This window comes from Leuciscus leuciscus, assembly GCF_965113295.1.
Source record: "Leuciscus leuciscus genome assembly, chromosome: 9".
Taxonomy (NCBI): domain Eukaryota; kingdom Metazoa; phylum Chordata; class Actinopteri; order Cypriniformes; family Leuciscidae; genus Leuciscus; species Leuciscus leuciscus.
In genome coordinates this window covers 17,299,331-17,315,977 of record NC_138733.1, presented here as the reverse complement: position 1 = coordinate 17,315,977, position 16,647 = coordinate 17,299,331, and the positions used below count along the sequence as shown (strand labels likewise).

Sequence of the window (16,647 nt, the reverse complement as noted above, 5' to 3'; positions counted from 1 at the left end):
ATGCATTTTAATACTATAACAGGCAAATGATATGCCATCAATAGCTGTTCACTTTCACAAAGTAAAATGGATTGCTTTCATACCAGTTAAATATTCTGTTCCACCAACTCAAGTGGTTTTCAAGTGGTTCCTTGAAGCCCAGCAGAGTTTGAAAGTCGACATGAAATGAAAATTCACACTCTTTTCTCAATGCATGTTATTGAACTTCTTTTGACCAATTCATCTGTGCAGCGTTACATTTTCAATCAAAATGCCATAACTGGACTTTCCAGTAAAAATGACAGACCTCTCTGTGGTGAAGTATGCAGGATTTCTTTAATCATTTAGTCTGCTTAAAGAGGTCCTATTATGCCCTTTTACGAAGTTCAAACACGCCAATTTTGATATAGCCCCTCCTTCCAAAATACAAAATGTGTTGTGATTGGCACCGCTTAGCGTGTCCCCCCTCCCCCTCATAACTGCAAGTTCTTGTCTAGTGTAAATATTACAGATGGCATAAATTTCAAACCAATTCGAGCCCGATTCAGACCCTGACAGTGTTAACAAACGAGAGGATCATGCAGAATGGATTTCATGCACAGACTTTACAAGCCCGGATTTCACAGAATGTTTCAGAGTGGTATGTTTTTTGGGGTAATTTACTTGTACATTATAGATACGATGTCCACCATTTAATCTTAAAAAGGAAGGTAAAACTAAGGTACTGTAATACAAACCATAATCGATCTCAAAAACATGTTTAATTTTTCTAAGGAGGGGTGAACTGTCTTATAAAAGCAAGAGCTGACAAAAGAAACAGAAAACAAGCTGTTCTCCATAAAATGTGCAGGGCACAGATAATTGTTGGGGTTCTACTGTTCAGGAACAGTGTTTAAAATCAGTTTTTACCACTCTACGTTTGTCAGCCTTAGGAAGGTCAGACAAATGAGTTTTGGAAATGTATTCTTTGACATAGCAACAGCACTGTATGCTCTAATGCAGCTCAGCCAGGTCTCATCCCCTTTTTACGTGTTCCATGGGCGGGGATTATTTAAATGAGGAACATTGTGACTTCATAAGATCTGGAAATTGCGTTGTAGTCCAAACGTGTCGTTGGTTGTAGTTCTTGGAAAGTGGATTCTGTTAAATTAATATCTCCCTTTGGACTGGACTTTGAGATTTGTAACCTTACAGATATTTGTTTTTTATGTTCCAACAGCAACATTACACATTAACTAAAGGTGGAAAAGTATAATAGGACCCCTTTAAACTCCACCCCTGGAGGCTTGTGTTCATCTGCTTCCACTTTTAACTGGATAACCCAAATTTCTGATCACCAAATAGGCTTTGCTGACACGTGAATTTGGGCGTTAGAAACATCGATATTTGATACCATGTTTAATACCATGGGGAAAACTGATAATTAGTACGCCATACAGATTAATACGCCATACAGATAATTAGTTCTCATAATTTTTTGGTAATTTGTTTGTAATAGCTTTCACACAGCATACACACGCAAAGTCAAGAAGTCAAATCTGTCTTTAGTAGAACAAAACTGTTCACTGTAGGCAGCATTGCTCTTGTAATTCTTTAAAGCGAATTCAAGCGGGGACTTCAGAGATTAGAGGTCTGTGGCCCTTACACAGACGACTCCAGTGTCGCCATGCATCTCCCAGCATGCCCTGCTAATGAGAGGCTAATTCATTTAAAATCCTGTCCTCAGCAGAACTTCAGCCATTTTGTGTCATTCCAAAAGTTGACTGCTTTGCCAAGTTCACAGATTAAAGTTTTTCTTTTATCCAAATAAAGACTACAAATGTGTGAAGACACATGAAATAAATGGCCCTTCCTCTAAGAACAACAGACATCCAATTGTATTGATTGAATATGCTGATTTAATTGAGGTTTACCCTCGTCCGGCTTTGTCCATTTATTAAATTACCTCGAAGACTAAAGGCCACCATCTGTGAGCGGATCAATTTTGTCTTCAGTCGGCTCTCTTTGTCTTTACTCATTTCCCAAACATCCCCCATGTTCCGACATATGAATGAGAAATGAGTAACGGTCTCACTGAAGTTAACGCCCAAGCTCTGGGTTTTACGTTTCTTCAATTGAAACATATCGATCTGTTTTACTCTTTCCATTCCTAGAGTTTCTGGGGACAAAATAGACAGATGTATTGTTTTTAAATCCAAACAGGCTTTTAGGCATAGCTAAGAATGGGGTTTAAGTGGGGATTGAGAGTTTCTCCCAAATAAATCTCTGCGTAATGGGATGCATTTGTGACATAGTGCTGAATGCGCTGATGCCACTGTCAGATGCAGCGGCAATAAGGCAATAAATGAACCTGCAAAACTCTTAAGGAGGTGAAATGGCCGAGTTGACAATGAGCTTGTTAGCTTCACTGTCTGTTGTCGCCTCTCGTTTAGTCGGATCAAAATGACGCGTCGTTGTTTATCTGAAGAGCCTATGTCAGAAGGGTTTCCATAGTTACTTGCGCGGCTGTAAAAGTGAAGAGATCAGCTGCTTGTGTGGAATTAATGAAAAGTGCTCTCAGAGACGGCTGAATTATGCATGCCATGTGGAGAAATACAGTTTGAGAAGTTTCTCAGTTATGAGTTGTATGTTTTTTTTTGGGGGGGGGCTAACTTTAGCTCTATTATAGCAGGTTTGTTTGATGTGTTCTTTTAATCCTAATACTTTTCTCTCTCTTCAGTTTCTCTGCAGGTCGATATTACACCTGCACAGAGCGAGATCAGTGTTGGAGAGTCTCGGTTCTTTTTGTGTGAAGGTAAGTTTTCATATTGACCAGGAAACTTCCGGCCCTTATTACAGCGCTTTTAGGAGTTACTGCCATTAATTCAGCACCTACCGATTACCGCAGGGCTTTGTTTTATAGATAATTTCAGCCTTAGTTATGCCATATGGTCTTGGTTTTTGTAAACAAGGTGCAAGATTTTGTTCCAATGAGTCTGGTGTGGGCGAGGCGAGTGACGGGCAACCAGGTTACAGCTGGTTCAGATACAGATATTGATAACATATTTGGCATTCAAACAAACATGTCATTATGTTCTTTGCCTACCAACTGTGATGGGTCTGTTTTTCCATCTGTATTGCATATTACTGTCAATCTTTCTTTCTTTCCTGCTGTCATTTAACCAAAAACATTAACACTGCTCATTTTATGCTTCTTGAGCAAATGTGTTTCCTTCAGGAAAGGCTGATTTAGTTTAGAACGGGTCAAGCTAGGAAAGAGGTTGTTGTGGGTTTGTGAAAAATATGAACAGAAAAGAAGGTAGTAATAAAGTGTCATTTGTTGAATTTAACCATGTATAGTTTCATTCTTATGATTTTTAATATTAAGAATTTGATCAAAAATACAATAAAACAGTAATAGGCTATATTTAAAAATTAGCACAAATACAACAAAACATTTTTTTATCTAGGCATCTTTCTTGGGAGTTCGTCCTCGCCCACTGCTGCCTTATCTTGTTTACTGGGGTTTTTAAGCCAATATTCTCTGTAAAGCAGCTTTATATTTCAGGAATATAAAATATCATATTCATGATTCATATCATATCACATCAGCTGTTCACTTGTTGATTGCCTGTTTCTAATGGCTGTTGCTACTGTTGTTACAGTATTTAAAGATGTGTGTCCCCTGTTCATAATTCTTCCTATGTTACCTTCCAAAAATCTGGGTTGCCTGATGTCTGTTCCTAAAAGGTTATATGGGAGTTTGTTTGTTTTTTGTGACCTAAAAAGCAGTAATCTTCTAGATGATTCTTTTACTGAAACAGTACACCACTATGAATTCAACTTTAATGTGACTGATGGTGTTCTGTGTCTGCAAATATCACTGAGGACCCAATAAACGAGACCCATGTGAATAAGGCTTACAAGAGGAATACGTTAAACCTTTGTGTGCTGCATATATCTCACTTTGAAAACCGTTTTTCGTGGTTACGCTCTCCTGGGTTTCATTTGAAGACCCAAAGGCGTGGAACAGCGGCTCTGATAATTGCTCTCAACACTGGAGTCTTCACCAGTGCTGTGTCTTACGGTCCACTGATTTGGGTAATAGACTGGTAACCTGAGAATCGGTTGAAGTTTTAGGTTGTTTCTTCTGACAGCTGTTGAGCCAGCGACACCTAATCCCAACTGATTCACGCAAATAATTCAATCGCATCAGGCCTGATTCGGTTTTGATTGATTCATCTCTGCTCTGTGGATGTTCAACCAGCTTTATTTTTGACAGAATGATTTATATGGTGACACATTTAATACACAAGATCAGCCTACGAATTCTGATGTGTTCATTTGGTTTGGGTTGTAGTTATCGGTGGGGCCAAGGAAATCGATTGGTTCGCTCCAACCGGGGAGAAAATCGAGCCCGGCAAACAAGACGTCAGTGTTATCCGCAACGACGAGACGTCTTCCACTCTCACCATCTACAATGCAAAGGTTGACAATGCCGGGACATATAGATGTGTGGCCAGCAGCGGTGATCAGGACGCTGAAGCTACAGTCAATCTGAAGATATACCGTAAGATCCCCGTTTATGATTCATCTGTGTTGACAATATATAGAAAACGCTTATTTAAAAGTTGACATCACAAATTTAACTGTGCCAATTTATTTAGTTGAATGGCAAGCACATTAATGAAGTTTGGCACACTAGTTTGAGTGTCTAAATATTATTGGTGCCAATTGTGGGGTCTCCATCTCAATCTCTCTAGTGCCATGAGCAGTTTAAATTTGCACTTACTTTTCTGCTGTCGACTACAACAATACAAAATGAATCATTGCACGATAAATTGAAGTTGTTGCTGAACTGGCTTTTTTCCCTCTAGAAAAAATCACCTTTACAAATGTCCCATCACCTCAAGAGTTCAGTGAAGGAGACAATGCCATTATTGTGTGTGATGTCATAAGCTCACCCCCACCCACTGTCCTCTGGAAATTCAAAGGTGCAAAGATCCAGTTTGAAAAAGATGGTAAGTCAAAGTTATTATCTTCCATTTTAAATGTAAAACAAAAACAAATTATGTATTACATAAGAAGGCTGATTTATTTTGCTTAACTCTCACTGTTTGTGTTCAGTAATAAATTGATGAGATCATTAGTGCAGCCTAATGCTTCTTTCTCAGAAATGTGGCACTTTATTAATCCATGTGATAACAGATGAAAAAAGTGTTCAAATTGATTAATCTGCATTTGATTTTAATTCACAATTTCGGAGACATCTGTTCAAACCTGCAAGAAATGAATTCACCCTTGTTCTGCTCTACAGTTCGTTTCAGGACTTTGAATAACAACCATCTCGAAATCCGAGGGATCAGGAAGACCGACGAGGGGGTGTACACTTGCGAGGGCCGCATTAAAGCCCGTGGAGAAGTTGACTTTCGCAGCATTGAAGTGGTTGTTAACGGTGAGCTCTTATTTGCCTTACTGTACCTGTAGTGCACTGGGTTTGGACATTTCAATTTGTCTCAAATGACATACGTATGCTTTAAACTGTTTTTGGTTTTTAGTTTCATGAAAAATCAATAAATGTATATTTAACTAGCGGATTATATTAAATTAGTTTTGATTAATTGTTCAAATTAAATATTTCTCTCTCTTTATCTTTTCAGTTTGCATGCCAACAGTTTTGCCTACTAGCTTACCATAGGGTTAACTAGCTCTTTTGATTAGCTAAAACAAGATATCACAATATTGAGCTGCGTATTTGATCGGCAGCTGTGTTGGTGTTGAGTTTAAAGCTCAGTGTTTTGTGTTGAGGATCAGACGGTTTTTGAAGTAGCTGTTGTCAAGCTGCTCCACTGATATTTTCTCCCATCTCCTTTTGATTTCTTTTTCCTTCCTGCGGTAAACCTGGTAATATAGTTTCCCCTCTTATGTTTGCATTTCTGTTTGTTTTCTTGTATGGGTCTAATTTTTCTTCTTAGTGGGTTATCGTTATGTTGTCGTTTAGTCCTGCTTGAGCGACCACAGTGCAGATCACAGACACAAAACGCAGCACTTAATTTGCAAGTCCCTTTTTGTCAAGAGAGGAGGAACAAATATTTACTAGCAGAAATGCAAAAACTGGTTATATTATCCATTGGAAGCCAATTTGATTCCTTTGTCAGCAGGTGTTAGATGTGCTGCAGTGCTATATTCTCTTTGTGAATGCGATCAAAGTGAACCTTTGAACAGTGTGGCTGTCTTTCATTAAATCAAAATTTGATCCACATTAATGCTAGAGTAAAGATGTATTTTGAATAAGTTTATGTGATAAGAATAGTTGAAAATGCATGAAAATGTACATATACAGGCTTGAGGAAAAATTTTACCATAATGTAGTCAAAGCTGCACATTACATACTTTGTCTTTCTCTTTTGTGCTTATTATGCACATATTTATATTAGTATTCCTAAGGAGGTTTCTGTAAAGTGCTAATTTCTTGTTTTGCAATGGTACGTTGTTTCCTGAAGGCAGCAAATAACTTGATTTCTGATTAAATGTTAAATTATATTTAACTGAATTGATTTGACTATCAATGTGTGAAATAATATTATAAAAAAAAAAAAAAAAATCTTATTTTGTTGGAAAACATCTTTTTGTCTTTTTGAGAATGGTACAATATCCCCTTAAGGCAGAAATTATTTGTAAATGTATATTAGTGTTCTATTTTAAGTAGAATAAAAAGTGTTATGTAGTGTTAAGAGGTCTTTCACATTTCAAACCTGCAATCTTCTTTTCTGCTCAGTCCTGCCCACTATAAGAATCCGTCAAGCTGAAACGAATGCCACCGCTGACACTGGCTTCTCAACCCTACTGGCCTGTGATGCTGATGGATTTCCTGAGCCGATGGTGACCTGGCAGCGGTGAGCAAAATCACCCCAGTAGAAACAAAGCACTACCGAAACACTGGTTTTGCTGCACCACTTTTTGTGAGTTTAAAGCAAGACAAAAAGGCCTCTGAATAAATGAAGAACTTTTTTTGTGGATGACATGGAATAGTGGAGCACACCATTAGTACTTTTAAAGTATGAGCCTCTTCTCAACCATCATTGTGTTCTCAGCGGGTGTGCGGTCTCTCTCTGCTCATGGAGGAGACAACGTGAGACACAAATCCCTCGGGATGATACAGCACGCCTCAAGGATCTTTTGTTCGGTCGTGCTGGGGGGGGATGGGATTGAGGAGGTGTTTATTTGACTCAGAATAACTTGGGTCCTCTCCTCTGACAAGGGTTATGGTATATTTATTACCTGTTTGACCTTAAATCAAGGGATCGACTCCATGGTCAAGAATCCAATGAATTCAAGAGCGTCTGCACAAAGACCGCTAATAGAGGGGCAAATAGAAGTAGAATGAAAGTCATGCAGCTGAAAGTGGTTGGCTAACACTGTTTCCGATTTTCTTTTATACAGTTTTTCCATCAGTAAAATCTCAGTAGGTGAATATTGAAAATAGAGCAGCGAGGAAAAGTGTGTGTATTGACACTACAGGATCTAAATGGAATTTAGTGATCCATTTGTTTTCAGGCCCAGGGTGTAATAATAATTTATTATGATTATTTAGTGCTGTCAAATCGATTAATCGTATCTAACATAAAAGTTTTTGTTTATATAATATACAGTATGTATGTATGTGTGTGTATATATATTTTATATATACATGCCTCACACACACTCACATACACATACACACACACACACACACACACACACACACACACACACACACACACACACACACACACACACACACACACACACACACACACACACACACACACACACACACACACACACACATTATATAAAGAAAACGTTTATGTTAGATGTGATTAATTGCGATTTAATCGATTTGACAGCACTATTATTATTAATAATAATTCTTATAATTTTGCATGCCTAACAGAATAGGCTCTTTGAAGGGAAAAAATATTTGTCTTCCACATTGCTCTATTGTTTCAATAAGTTATCACTTTTTTTCCTCTCAGGAACAACATTGCACTGGAGAGCGGGGATAAATACAACTTCAATGAAGACGGCTCAGAGATGACAATACAAGATGTGACAAAGCTGGACGAGGGAGATTACACATGCATTGCTTTGAATAAAGCTGGGAAGAGCGAACAAGAACTTAGCCTTAAAGTCTTTGGTAAGAATCCATGAGAGATGGAGTCTCACAGGATCCTAGAGGTTTGACAGCACTTTGTCGATGTTGAAAAATTCAGCAGTGACAAAAAATAAATAAAAAAGAATTCAGTTTTATTCTGCAGAGAAAAAAAAGTGTAGTTGCATGACTATATTGTTTTTACCCTAAGAAACAATCCACTGACTGTTTTCTTTCTTCTGTGAAAGGTATTTTTAAAGAGGTTTTTTTTCTTTCTTTTTTCTATCAAACATTAAGTAAATTTTACTTTCCTCTGTGGAAGACAAGGGAGATATTTATATCCTTCATACAATGAAAGTGAATAGAGAAGGATGCGGCAGAGGTCTAAAAATGACAAAAATTCACCTTAGAAGTAGTCGTATGATCATATTCCATGTCTTTTAAAGTCAAACGAAAGTTTGAGTTAGAGACAGACTGAAACAAGTTGCTCTCAAATCACATTCACACTTCCGGATGTCCAAAAATTTGCTAAATAATTAGCAAGAGACATGAAAACCGTTTTTATCATTGACTTTTTGAATGATCATTCTGCAAAAAAATCTTTTGTGTTCCACAAAGAAAGTCATAGGTTTTCAACATTAGACTGAATATAATTTTGGAGTCATCTAACCTTTTAAAATGTGTCCTCTCAGTGCAACCCAAAATCACATATTTGGAAAGCCAGACTACCACAGAAATGGACGAACGGGTCACGTTAACATGTGAGGCCACCGGAGATCCCACACCCACCATTACCTGGAGCTTCGGCACCCGATTCTTCACAGAGGGAGAGCAGGTAACACCAAACGCACAGGCATGGGGTCTCCTCAAGGGCTAGAAGTGTAGCATGTTCATCATGGTCGAACAGACAGACAGACAGACAGGCAGTTCAATGATGGAGTCGTGGTGCACCTGCCTCTGGCTGTTTCATGCATACAATTCTTTTTGTCTGCAGGAGCAACAAAAGAGGATTTATCAGGTATGAGATCAGAAGGTCAGGTATAGTAACGAGCCACTTAGATCTGTTCCTTAATTCCAATTTTTCCAAAAATGGCTCTGATGTTGTCTGCATTCTTAAGACGTTTGCTAATCGACCGTATGGTGTTTCGATTTCCTGAAGTTCTTCAAGTCATGATGCTATCTGCAGTTGTTGATATGTGAAAAAGACGTGCATGGTGGGGAAATTGCAATACTATTGCAACGGTTCCAGACAGGAAAAGTGATGATGGATGAGCTCTAAAAATTGCCTTACATTTGCTCTGTTCCACAACCTAGTGTAATGGCTACAGAGGCTGCTTTGTGTTTTTTTGTTTGTTTTTTTTGGCAGCATACAGTAGGCCTGCTCCCGATGCTAAGGCTATATCAAACGCTAGCTAAATGAATTATGCTGCTGCCTAAGATACCTTGATTTAACCTGATTCTAAGGCAGTACAACATTTCTACTTTGCAGAGAAGGCAATACCAGAATGCATTGCAATGAGCTCAGATTTTCAGAAAAGGTCAATTAATATATTTCAAATATATACAGGTTGTTTTACAAAGACCTCTTGCTTCTCAAAAGATCAAGGCAAATTTGATTTCTCATGTCATGACCCTTTAAAAATGAGAACGACTAAAACCATTTTTTTTATTCAATATTTATGTGTGCTGTCTTTTTATACTTGTAAGAGTATCACACCATTAGCTTATCAACATGCTAATGTAAAGCTATATGAAAATCAGTGGAGAAGTGATATTTGTGTGCAAGGATAGATCGTTCACAATAATTACTGATGAGCAGTGTTATTTTATTATTATTTATATACTATTATAGTTTTAATGTTTAGAATTAGCTTTTATGTTCATATATTCAGTTTTCATTTTAAGTTATTTTATTTATAGTAATTTTATGTGCTTTTCTATTTATTAACATTTAGGCTTCATTTATTTTTATTTCCAATTTGGTTTCTTCAGTTTTAGTTTATTTTTAGTTGGCAATATAAGCGCTTCAACTTAAACGTATTTTGACTATTTTCACATTTTTATTTAGTTATTTCATTTAGTATATTGTATTTCAGCTTTATTATCTTTTTTTTTTAAAGTTAACAGTGATTTAGACAGTAGCAGTAGCCCACTAGATTTTGGAATGGAGTCATTGTCCTCTATTCTTGAGGTAAATACAAAATAAAGGATTTCTTTGTAGCCTCAAAAATAAGCTTGATTTCGGTCTTGCCGAGTCACCATCATCACAGGGTTCCTGAAGGAGCATTTTTTATATAAGCTCTTTGTTGGATCGCTTTGTCATTTCCTGTGTCTTCTTGTCCAGTCTTGCTCATCTCATGTGGGTGTTGGGCTGTCACGATTGCCAGCATCTCTTCACTGGCCTGTGTTGATCACCATGGATTTTTTTTCATGGTTACAAAAATGATTAGCAGGTTTCTTTGGCTGTATAATATTTTATTTGTTAGCATCAAGTATGACCAGCTGTCTCTGTTGATTGTCTTTCAGTCAACATGAAATCAGAATTGATTTACTTTTTTTTAATAAACATTCCTGGTTTTATTAGGCATGATTTATCAGTGCATGTTATTTCAGAGGGTTAAACAATGCATTCAAATTGAAACCTTCCTCTGCTTAAAATATTTAGTTAGTTTTGGTATAATGCTTCTTTTTTTATTATTATAATTTTTTTATCAGGAAAATATAAATAAATAATGAAATAGTTAACTGGCTTGAGTGTGTTTATATTTACAGTACAACCAAACAGTGATGTACTCTATAAACAATAACAAATAATATTTAAACATTTCTATATCTCTTGATTTTCTTTCATGAAATCAAAATGTATCATATTTACTTTTTCAATAAACCTTCCTTGTTTTACTGTGTATGATTCAGCAGAGCATGTCATTCCAGAAGGGTAAAAAATCATCAGTGTAAGAACTTGCTTTTTATTAATTATATATATATCCATCAAGAAAATATTAATCAATTACCAAATAGCTATCAAGATTTTAGCGTATTTGCATTTACAACTAAACAGTGTATTAAATGCACAACAAAAATGTTTGGGGTGAAATCAAATCCCCACTCTACACTATTCTTTTCCTAGTTGCAAATCAATATCGCTCAGAAATGTCACATTACTGAAGTTAAATGCGAATACGGTTTTATTCTGACTGTACCTAAGCAGTCTGGAAAAAGACAATCAACAGTTAATGTTTCTAATTGTCACTTGTGAAAAGCAAATTGCCTTAACACTGCTAATTATTTTTGGATGTCACTTTGCTGTTTCTTTGTTTCAACAGTGCTATACAGAACATCACATTGCTTGAAGTGGGACTTTTTCATTTTTTTGTGTGCACGACCTTTTTTCCCCCCGCAAAACAGTATTTTACTGGGTGCTTCAGATGAGCAATTCCTTTTTAATAACTCAATGTCATGCTATAATTTCTTTGCTCGAGGATGTGAGAACGGTTTATTGAAAATATTTACTAGAACTTTAGATCTTCTTGCTCTGCATGATGCATGTTTCTACCTTCTCCGTGCCCTCTTTTACACAGACACAAGTGTAATACATGACACACAGCTATGTGCATTGGATTAGTTCAGTGTCTTGAGCTTCCTGTCGTTTTAAAATGAATGTTTTTTCCCTCAGAAAGACCCAGCTCATATCTTATCTTCTGATTGTAATAGTTGGGTCAATAAAAAATGAGTTGAGGACTGTCATATATTGTAGTCTCTGGGCCACTTGCCAAGGTGCCAGACAAATGAGCGGGTCATAAAAATGGCAGGGTAGAATCGCCGCAGGGCGATAAAGAATTGGCCATGGACCACAGCTTATCACAATCCGGTTGAAAGACAAGAGGAGAATTCAACCTCTGAATAAGAGCCAATACATCAGCCACTTTTTCTCTTGTCTTTTCTCAGTTATGCATCCCTTCCTGGGTCTACTTTGAGGAATCTGTAGAGCATTTTAAAGGGATCAGGAACCAAAAATGAAACTTCTGTTCTTTTACTTACCCCTGTGTTTTGCCAAGCCTGTATGACTTTTTTATATGGCTGTTTGGCTATTAAGCAGACTGTTCAATCTGCTGCTTTGCATACAATGAAACACTGCAAATAATTATTTTCTTATTATAAAGCTTTTTTTTGTCATTTAAAACACAAAATATAGCATCATTTGAGATGTATGCTTAAAATATATATATCTATATATTGCTTTATGTTTAAGGATTAGGTATTTTTAATGGAAAAGTTAGACATTTTGATCAAAAGTGACACTAAAAACAGAGAAAAATGCTGATCATTTGACTGTTCTTCATCAAAGAATCCTGAAAAAAATAATCACAGTTTCCTAAATAAACAAGTAGCACAACAGTTTTCAACATTGGTAATAATAATAAATGTTTATTGACCAGCAAATCAGCATATTAGAATGATTTCTGAAGGATCATGTGACACTGAAGACTAAAGTAATGATGCTGAAAATTCAGCTTTACCATCACAGTTATAAATTATATTTAAAAGTATATTCAAAAGATTTTAAATTGTAACAATATTTTACAATATTATTGTTTTTACTGTATTGTTTTACAATACAGTAAAATAATTGTAACCCCCCCCCCCCCCCCCCCCCCACAAATGGAAAATAACCACTTAGACACTCCGCTAGATAGTGTTCCACAGCAGAATAATGAAAGTCATATAGGTTTGTAATGTCATGAGTAAATAATCAGAATAATTTATTATTGGCTGAACTGTCCCTTTAACATAAATGAAGACCGTAGTAAAACGGACACAGTGTGGTAAGATCACACAGTACAAGAGCAGTTTCATTCCTAAACCCCACAGACACACTCCAGAGTGCATGTGTAGGGCAGCTCTTGTTTTCAGACACAATGCTCTTTCAGATCAATGCCCTCTGGTAGTGCCGTCTTTGATAGCCTTTTTCATTCGTACCAGTGACCCCACAGCGAGAGAAAATTGACCTATTCCCTGAGCTTGGTAAACCGCTTTTCCTGGCAAACTGTGGCTGATCTGATGAAACCGAGATTATGGACACTGTCCCTCTCATGGTAGTTCCACTGGAGCCTAAGATTTTCACATCGGCCTTGTTGATATTTACTGTCTTGCAAGAGGGAATAGATTAAAGCAATCTTCCAGGTTAAATACAACTTTTGCGCTATTATCAGTGTCTGTGGCACGTAGCTGATTATTGCTTTTCTGATGAAAGATTTTGAAAACTATAAGAAATGTATTAAAGGGTTCACTTAAAATGAGAAGTCCATTTCTCTTTGATCTGTTGAAATTAAAGAATTCATTGTTCTATGAAAAAACAGTAACTTCAAGAACCAAGCTGCAAAAATGTTCTGAAATCATCAGGTTTCTGACAAAGACACAGATTCAGAAATTTGGTATGCCCAGTCACGATTATCAGGAGAAAGCAGAATAGATGTTATTCTCTTTCTAACAACAAAACACTAACTATAAGAGTAAAATCAGCAGCTGAAAACTTGTTTTGTTTCTGGCTGCGCAGCAGATGTTGCTCTGCATGTCCTCCCAAATAAATGAAGTGAGCAGTGTGGAGTGGAAGCAGAGTTCCAAGATTTAGCTTGAAGCGTTTTTTCAAAGCTGCAGTATTTTCTCTTGCCTAAAAAACACCCTGTTGCCGCTCCATCACAAGTGTGAGAGCTTCATTTGTTTTGTAAACAAATATATAAATATATATATATATATATATATATATATATATATATATATATATATATATATATATATATATATATATATATATATATATATTTATATTTATATTTATATATTTGTTTACAAAACAAATATATATATAATATATAATATATATATATAAAATAGTTAGTAGTCAAAATAAAAGAAATACAATGTACAATACAATTGGTAAGATAACTATCAAAAATATAATTTGATATATTCATGTAATTGCATTCTTCTTGTATACACTACTTTTCAGAAGTTTGGTGACAGTAAGATTTATTAAAAAATTTACAACTTTTTTATTTATCAAGGATGCATTAAATTGGTCAAACGTGACAGTAAAGACATTTATATTGTTACAAAATATTTATATTTCAAATAAATGCTGTTCTTTTATGTATATATGTTTCTCGACACTGAAGCCTGGAGTAATGATGCTGAGAATTCAGCTTTGCTATTCTATTATCTCTATTATTTAGAAATGTTTCTTGAGCAGCAAATCAGCATATTAGAATGATTTCTGAAGGATCATGTGACACTGAAGAGTAATGATGCTGAAAATTCAGCATTGCAATCACAGGAATAAATTACATTTAAGATCTTTTAAAATGATTATTTTTTAATAATATTTCACAATATCACTGTTTTTACTGTATTTTTTTGATCGAATAAATGCAGCCTTGGCAAGCATAAGAGACTTATTTCAAAAACATAAAAAAATCTTAATGATTCCAAACTTTTAAACAGTAGTGTACTATTCTCTCAAATGATCCCAACAAGCAAATACATTTCATTTTAACCAGATTTCTGATCATTTCAATCTGATCTGAATGTTTTGTGCAGCATTATGAGTAAATTTAGTGTTTTGCCTAAAAACCTTTACTAAAAAAAGAATGACCCCATTAAGAAAGTAATGAATTTTGTCACTTTAGGCACTTTAATGCCGCTGTCCCACGTGTGCTCCAGACTCCTTAACTCCACTGCACAAAACTTTACCAAGTGTTCTTTTGCATTTTATAATTAACACCTCATGCATTTGGAAATACCCTCATGGTATCGCCGAAGCACAATGTGATTCTCGAATTAGCTCCGGTTTAATGTGCGTTATTGAGGAGTTCATAAACTCTTGCTTGAATAAGCTGCCACGTTCTAGATCCGCTAGATGCATACCTGCAAGAGCAGAGCAGGCCTAAGGCGTCGTGCACCTGATGTAATCAGAATGATCGTCATGTAATAATGTCAACAATAATCTGAACATTTCATTTACATAAGCAGCTTGTTCATTTTGTTCTGGTACTTTATCAAGCTTGAAAATATCATTCAAGCATTCGTCATTAGCCTAGGGCTCTAGTTTATACTAAGATATTAACTTTAATTAGTAGCAATTACACGGCGTTGCAGAATAAAAGGCATTGATCATAACTGTTTATCCCATGCGGGTCTCCAGGGAAGTAGTTAGCCAAATGAAAGCTGCAAGGCTAGCAGACTCAGCCTGCTGTCATCATAACAACCCTGCAAGGGTTTCGCTTTTTTTCCTGATGCTCTAGCAAAATGACTTGCGCTGTTCAGTTCTTGGTTTTTTTTTGTTGTTGCAAGCACAGTACAGAGACAGATTGTTTTGCTCAAATGCACTAAAGCTCCATTCACAATGCCAGTGACAAAATCCCATTCATTTGCAATGGAGACTGGCGACTTCTGGCGACACAAGTGACAGTGACCATTGGCGAAAGAATGTAGGCGTGTCAAGCGACGCGAGTCATGTGACAAACGTTCAGAAATTGTAACTTTTTGCAATTGATCAGAATTTTGCAAGCGACAACCAATATGAGTCATAATAAGACGACTGTCATAATAAAATGATGCGTGAAAAACAAACTGTCTGCCATCTTAGGCTACGTTCACACTGTGAGCATTAGTGCTCAATTCCGGTTTATTGCTCTGATCCGCTGCTCGATATTATTATTTTTTTTGTATAGATGTTTTATATAATGTTCACATTGTTGTTTTAAATGTGGCCAATATCAGATTCCAGTGTGAACAGAACATGGTCCTGGACTGACCCGCATGCTCAAAAGACATCACGCAGCAGCTGTCATACTGAAGTAAACACGGATGACATTGAAGTAACCGATTACTTGTTTATTTATAGTGTGATCTGCCGCCAAAGCCAGCAAATTTAGGTGCATGCAATATAAAAAATGAGGAGGAGGATGAGAAAAAAAATGAGCAGAGTTTAACATTTATGATACGAGCCCTCGTGTTTTGCTTGTACTGTATATAGAGCTGTCACTGTAATGCTTATAAGTTCTGACACACGACTGACTACGTTTCACAACTGTCTTTATAACATTGGGTATGTTAAATCTTTGAAGTGACTTCCATGAGCACAGAATTGTGACGAATGTAGAGTGACGTAAAGGTCGCATGAATTCCGATATGACTGTTCAGACTGAAGTTGCATTGCAAAACATCAGACCAGTTTCGGATTTAGGACCACAAATGGAAGTGGCCCAAATCGGAATTGAAAAGATCAGATTCCATGTGGTTTGTGCTATACAGACATGACAAAAACAGATCTCAAATGTAAGCAAAATAATCAGATTTGGGCCACATTTCCCTGCAGTCTGAACGTAGCCTTAGTGAATTTGATTCATACATTGATAGTTTGTGTTGTTAATTATATGATGCAGTGAGCAGTTTAGCACTGTTGCAGTTCATAATTACAGCTTCCCCTGCATTACGTTGATTATTAGAGACAAGAAAAGCGAGGTCCCGGACGAGCCCCCAATTGTTACATGCCT

At 36.4% G+C, this 16,647-nt stretch overlaps 1 protein-coding gene across 7 annotated transcripts in view; it reads left to right on the top strand.

The window, feature by feature from the left end:
- The window catches only part of ncam1b (neural cell adhesion molecule 1b), a 99,475-nt gene that overhangs the window by 46,036 nt on the left and 36,792 nt on the right, over window positions 1–16,647 (top strand). For 4 of the 7 annotated variants that reach the window (XM_082179593.1, XM_082179592.1, XM_082179598.1 and 1 more), the window contains exons 2-9: window positions 2,699–2,773; window positions 4,319–4,528; window positions 4,836–4,979; window positions 5,276–5,413; window positions 6,737–6,854; window positions 7,977–8,137; window positions 8,785–8,927; window positions 9,087–9,110. In XM_082179593.1, coding sequence (XP_082035719.1) covers window positions 2,699–2,773; window positions 4,319–4,528; window positions 4,836–4,979; window positions 5,276–5,413; window positions 6,737–6,854; window positions 7,977–8,137; window positions 8,785–8,927; window positions 9,087–9,110 — 1,013 coding nt within the window. The remainder of the gene's footprint in view (window positions 1–2,698; window positions 2,774–4,318; window positions 4,529–4,835; window positions 4,980–5,275; window positions 5,414–6,736; window positions 6,855–7,976; window positions 8,138–8,784; window positions 8,928–9,086; window positions 9,111–16,647) is intronic. The other 3 variants (XM_082179596.1, XM_082179595.1, XM_082179594.1) reach the window with 1 other exon arrangement.